Source organism: Psammomys obesus, unplaced genomic scaffold (genome assembly GCF_907164565.1).
Source record: "Psammomys obesus unplaced genomic scaffold, mPsaObe1.curated_primary_1811, whole genome shotgun sequence".
NCBI lineage: Eukaryota > Metazoa > Chordata > Mammalia > Rodentia > Muridae > Psammomys > Psammomys obesus.
The window spans coordinates 4776661-4782660 of record NW_026585742.1 but is presented as its reverse complement, the minus strand read 5'-3'; the positions used below and the strand labels follow the sequence as shown (position 1 = coordinate 4782660).

Here is a 6000-nt window from a genome sequence, read left to right as displayed (position 1 = left end):
GTGGGGGCAGCGGCGCGAGCAGCGGCGGCGGGGCCGGGGGGCTGCAGCCCAGCAGCCGCGCGGGCGGCGGCCGGCCCTCCAGCCCCAGCCCGTCGGTGGTGAGCGAGAAGGAGAAGGAAGAGTTGGAGCGGCTGCAGAAGGAGGAGGAGGAGAGGAAGAAGAGGCTGCAGCTGTACGTGTTCGTGATGCGCTGCATCGCCTACCCCTTCAACGCCAAGCAGCCCACCGACATGGCTCGGCGGCAGCAGAAGGTAGGTGCGCGGCGAGGCCGGGGAGCGGCGCCCGGACGTCGCCGGGCGGGCGGGGCGAACAATGGGAACCGGCGGCGCAGCTGGCGAGGAGGAGCCGAGTGCGGTGGAGACCGCGCCCTGGGACTAGGGGCCCGGCTCGCCGCGGCCCAGCTCGGATCGCCGCGATCCGGTTCCGCGAGCCCGGTGCTCCCCGGGATGTGTCAGGGGCCTGCCGCGCAGGGTTGCGTGCACGGACCTCCCTGCGGAGGAGCTAGGCGGGAAAGTCCCGCTCTGTGACCTAGGTGGCACGGGGAGTGACTTGCAACGGGCAGCGCCCACAGAGGCCTGGCTCTCTTGCGGGACTCCCTGCGCTCTCGGGTGGCGGTGGCGGCGGCGGCTGCGCCGTGCTGCGCTCTGGCCCGCCCTCCGGGGCGTGCGCTAGGCGGGCGCAGCCACCGGGCAGGTCGGGACACGGGTGTGGAGCTCCGGTCGCGCAGAACTCTAGGGGCAGCCGGCAGCCGCAGGGGCACGCAGGGGGGAAAAAAATGCCAGCCTAGGAAGCGAGGTTTTCCGTGACTCAGCCAAGGGCGCCCCCTCGCAGACCGGTCAGATGGTCGCCACCTAGGGTAGCCTAAGGGTCCTCCTGCAGAGCTTTCCTCTTGCCTGGCATCTCTCCAACCTACATTACCCCTTCCTCAGGAATCCCAGAGCAGGGGCACAGCTGGTGGGCCCCTGTGCCCGGGTCAGCACCTCCACTGCACTCCCTTTGACCCTCTTCTCCTCCCAAGGTGACTTCGCCGCCACCTTCTGGCTCGCCAAGGCTATCCAAGCCCTGTTGTTACTGGCTTGATGAAGTGCAACTGCAAACAGCTTCTCAGTTATAGTCATCATAAGCTTTTTGTGTCTGAGGCAGGGCAAGGCCAAGCCGGCTTTGAGCTGCCTTTCATGGGAGGCGGACCCCATTACTATCCCCAACCAGAGAAAGAACGGAGGGGGTGGGGAGCAGACGCCACGGGCTGAGGGTCAGTGGTAAGGATCAGCTAGGAAGGGGCCAGGAGCTCAGTGGGTGTGCTTAAGTGAAGAAAGTCAGGGTTCTGTCTCAGTCTCTGGAATGACTGAAGCCCTTACAAGGCTGAGGTCAATTGAACTCACCGGCCATGGAGGTTCCAGCTGTAACCTATCAAGGTTGTGAGCCTAGTTTCTTAAAATAGCGATTTCTGCATTGCTGCTATTTAAATCGAAATTATATGTTGCTCAAGTAAGGTGTTGGATCTTTCCAAATTTACCTTGTATCCTTATCTCGAAGTGGAACAGATTGCTCTGTTTGCTTTGCTTCTATGTGTACAAACACTGCCCAACCCTGTCAATTTATTTTAGCTACTACTGCTTGTATGCCAGTTTTATTAAGTCAAAAAGACCCACTTCCTGGGTGAGAGACAGCAGATAGGCCATACACACCACCGTTTAGCCCCACCTCTATAATATCCCCTTCCAGAGACCTTTTCCTTTCCAACTGTGTTAGAACAGAAATATCCTTAGAGAAGTAAAATTATGATAATTTTTTAAAGGTTGAATGTGTTTCTACATAGTCTGCTAAACTAAGTTTCTTCTTGGAATTAAGTTAATTGTCTTTATAATATGGTAAAGTCTACCTTCAAAATCTCATCAAGGACTGAAATTAGCCAAAGATGTCCTAACCTTTCACCAGGAAAACTGTTTAAACAAAATAAAACAAGACCTTGTGTTCATCAATCAAAGCCTTTGTGGCTATGTCCTTTAAGTTGATGTGTAGGTACAGCGCTGGGAGAAAGAAAAAAGACAGTTCTGTAGGAACCCCGTTCTATCAACTGAGAAAGAAATGAGGCCATTTCCCTCTAGTCTGACTGCATGTTTTACCTCAGCCCATTCAAAGCTGTTATTTGAGGGGCAAGCCTGTTTTTACACATGGCCTTTCACATCAGAGAGACTCCAGGACAGACTGATAACACTGGGCTTCTGTCAAACTATTTTTAGACACTGTAAGAACTATTGCTAAATATACATTCCAGCAAAACAACCTCAGGCCTAGTGGCTACAGTGGGAATGTATATGTATATATGTATGTGTGTGTGTGTGAACATGTGTATGTATCAGCAAGGAAAGTTTATTTGCTTTTTATGTCTCTTTATTATATACATATAACATATATACATATATATATCCTTTCTAAATATATATATATACATATACATATATATACATACATATACATATATTCTTACTAAAAAGAAAATAAACTTTCTTTGTTGCTCTGTCTTTTATGTTTGGTGCACTCTGGAGATGGCGTTCTTACTCTCAGAATTCAAGCTTTTGAAACTATGAAAGTAATGAAAAGGTTTACATTTTAGATATGGTAAAATTTAAAGCCAATAAGCAAAACTGGTTGGTTAATATCAGTCTGGATCTTTGAACACACTGAAAACAAATGAACTAGAAAGAGACAAATGAGAAATGACATAGAGAAAGGATAGAATGATGCAGAAGCAGCAAGACAGAACTGTCTATGAAAAGGAACTGTCCATGAGGCAGTAAAGGCATGTGTTACAGAATGCACTACCTTATGAGGCCCAGGAGTTTTCATCATGCTTGCCACAAATAATGTGCCTATGATGTGCAACACACTTCATCTGGACCATTTTTCAAACTTCCCACTTTATTTTTTGAACAGTTTTAAGTTAACTGAAAACCATAGGCTACAGTACACGGTTCTTACATGCCCCAAGCAAGCCTTTCATATTGTTAACACTCAGAAATATGACACATGTTACAAAGAACCCAGGCAATACATTACGAGTAAAGTCTATAGCTTTTGTCTGAATTCATTTTCTGTTCTTACATCATGTTTGCTTTTGTTTTGGTGGTACAGAGCCTCAAACCTAGGGTCTTGGATATGCAAGGCAAGTGGGGTGCTTGCCCTGTCATCCCCAGCCCCTGAGATCATTTTGAATTCTTCTAGACACCCTGACTTAATTGCTAAGATACTCTGAAACTCAAAAAGACTTTAATAGTTTGCCTGAAGTACCATGTAGCCAGATAAAAGAGTAAGCATTGAGCCTAGGGTGGTCTGATTCCAAATCCGGTGTTCTAAATAGGAGACAGTGTCCAGAAATAGTCTTGAGTGTACAAACAGAAGCCTCGCACCCTGATGGCAAGCATGTCATGTATTCTTCTTTACAAAGGTGTATTTCTACTTGTTTCAAGAAAGAGGCCCATTCCTTTTCACCTGAGCACCTCTGAGATATTCAATATGGGCATAAAGGACATGAAGCAAAATCAAGGGTCAATAGTGGGTAAAGCTTCCAGACAGACACCATTCTGTTGTCAGTTTTTTTTTTCCTTTCCTTTTCTATTTTAATATTGTTCCAACTAAAAGGAAAAGTACATTTGCTCAAGAGAACTAGTGAGAAGAAGGGAGGGAGAAGACGACGAGGCTGTCTAGAGTGTGCCGATAGTAAATTACTGGGAAAAAAAAAGAAAAGAAAAAGAATGCTTGGGCACTTGGCCAAACTCTTCAATGTAAAGAAAAGACTATAACAAGCCATTTGCAAAATGTGTTTTTATAATTTATAAATATATTTTGTCTTCATTACCAAGTCTAAATATGACAAGGTGACACTGGTCATTTGTGACTCAAACAAAAACTTTCCCAATGAGACTGTCCCAATACTAATTCAGTAATTCATATGGCAATAGCTCTTTCATTTTTCTTCCTTTCTTCCTCAGGATGCTAAAGCAAATACCTAGATTTGGCATGGCAGAGCGCCACCATCTGTTTCTGAGCTACATAGTAACGGTGAGGGGTGGCTGCCTCGTGTGAACCAGCTACCTATAGCTGCTGCCAAGGGAATGTGAGAGCAGGCACTGTAAACAATGATGTGTGATATTTAGATCGACGGGGTGACTTATCATCAGGGAGTCACTGCTCAGAATGCCTGGATTACACATCATCTCATGTAGATATTTTGTGTGCAAATTTGTGTCCTCATCCCCTCCCGCCCCGTGCGCGTGTGCATGCATGTCCATGTGGGTATTCGCATGGTGGTGTAATGTGACAGTCCAGAACTTCAGCAGAACTATTTTATTCAAGACGACTTTATGTCTGGATGAAATGTATCTTAATTTCAGACTACTCTTTCCTATATGATTCAGTCTGTATCTTTCGATGAAATGATGGCTACCATTGAGTCACTATTTGCTACAGAGACTCCATCTTTCTCATTTACTTATTTTCCTTTATTTCGTCATGTTTCAAAAGCTATGGTTTTCACAAAACCCAAGGCCAAGTACTGGTTAACTCTGTACGCTCATGGGAGTCTTATGATTTCTCCATTCCTAGCTTTAGCACCTAGGTCGCTCTCTGTTCAAAACTATTGATCTTTGCTCTGCCAATGCATATGATTTGCATTTTAAAATGTAAACTATTCTAATCCTTCAAGACAACTAAGAGACTGTTACCTGATTTCCTTCTAACTGAATTATGTCTTTCTTTTCAGGAGAATAAATTATTTAAATAAATAATTATTTAAATAAATTGGCCTTTTGCAGATTGCCTATTCCCCAGTCTGGTGCGGTAGGAAGGAACTACTTATTACACATAGTCATGGCATAAACTACCTTCTGAAGACGCATAATATGGAAAAATAATGAGACATTTTTGCCTCATTACACACCTGGAATAGCCTTCTGCTTCCCTATAGCTGGACTTATGAATGAAGGAAATTAAATCTTTCATTCCTGAAGAATTGTACTCTATAAAGTAATGAAAGTCAAATGACTCCAGGATCTTTCCCCTGAAAAAACAAATGAATGCATAACCATAAGCTATCACATTGAAATATGACAGTAATTGACTTGGGGCTAAGTATCTATAAAAGTGCAGCTGGAATGATTCACAGAGTTCTACCTGAGAAGTAAACTCCGAACAAGCGAGCAACTGCTCACTGCAGCAGGCTGGGTGGTGAAACCAAAAGACCCATCTATCATGTGGTTCTTGAGCTGGAAGAGTTTATGGTTTTCCGTTTGAAAGCTACCAGACACAGGACTCAAATAAGTTGAGAGTAGGAGAGAGTTTGCTAGGAGATGCTAGTCGCTAGTACTAAGGAGAGAAGGGAATCAATCACCTGCACCCAGATTGGATTTGTCCTGGGGATTTGTCCTGCCTGTCCTTCAGGAAAGCAGTGAATTGGTGTTACCTCTTAAAAAATTGGCATAGTTTTTCTAGGGTCTGTACTAGAAGTTTCTAGTCAGAAAAACTAGAAATTTCTGGTCAGGAGAAAACGTTGTGGTACCAAGAGACACTGTTTGACCGACACTGGCAGAGTGTTGCAAGTGACAGAAATTTGACTCACGTAACTATCAAAACAAACCTCACAAGATTTATTAAATTTATCAGGATATAGAATTAAGGGGCCCAGGTCAGAGGTAATTGAAGGCATGGCTGTGTCTGGGAAGTCAGATGACTTTCTCTAAACAAGTTTTAAAAATCTAGATGATGGGGGTGATATATATTGAAACCTATGTCTGAAGTCAATATTGCCAGAAAGGGGTCACAGATTGTAGGCAGGTCTTCTTCTAGGGAAGCTTGATCTGTCATTTGCAGGAAGGGGCAAGGAACCTTTAGATAATTGCTCATGTCCCTTTGGATATAATAGTTGGTCGTTCTGGAAATTGCAGTTGCTCATTATCAAGACATAAAATCCGTTAAGCTTGGAGTTGGTATGTTTTCACATTA

General features: G+C 44.8%; 1 protein-coding gene across 3 annotated transcripts in view; it reads left to right on the top strand.

Annotated features, from left to right (window-relative positions):
- The first annotated feature begins 40 nt into the window (after window positions 1-40).
- Cadps (calcium dependent secretion activator) overlaps window positions 41-6000 on the top strand; it is a 444339-nt gene continuing 438379 nt past the window's right edge. For all 3 annotated transcript variants that reach the window (XM_055599062.1, XM_055599061.1, XM_055599060.1), the window contains exon 1: window positions 41-251. In XM_055599062.1, the coding sequence (XP_055455037.1) occupies window positions 186-251 (66 nt within the window). In that variant the 5' untranslated portion in view covers window positions 41-185. The remainder of the gene's footprint in view (window positions 252-6000) is intronic.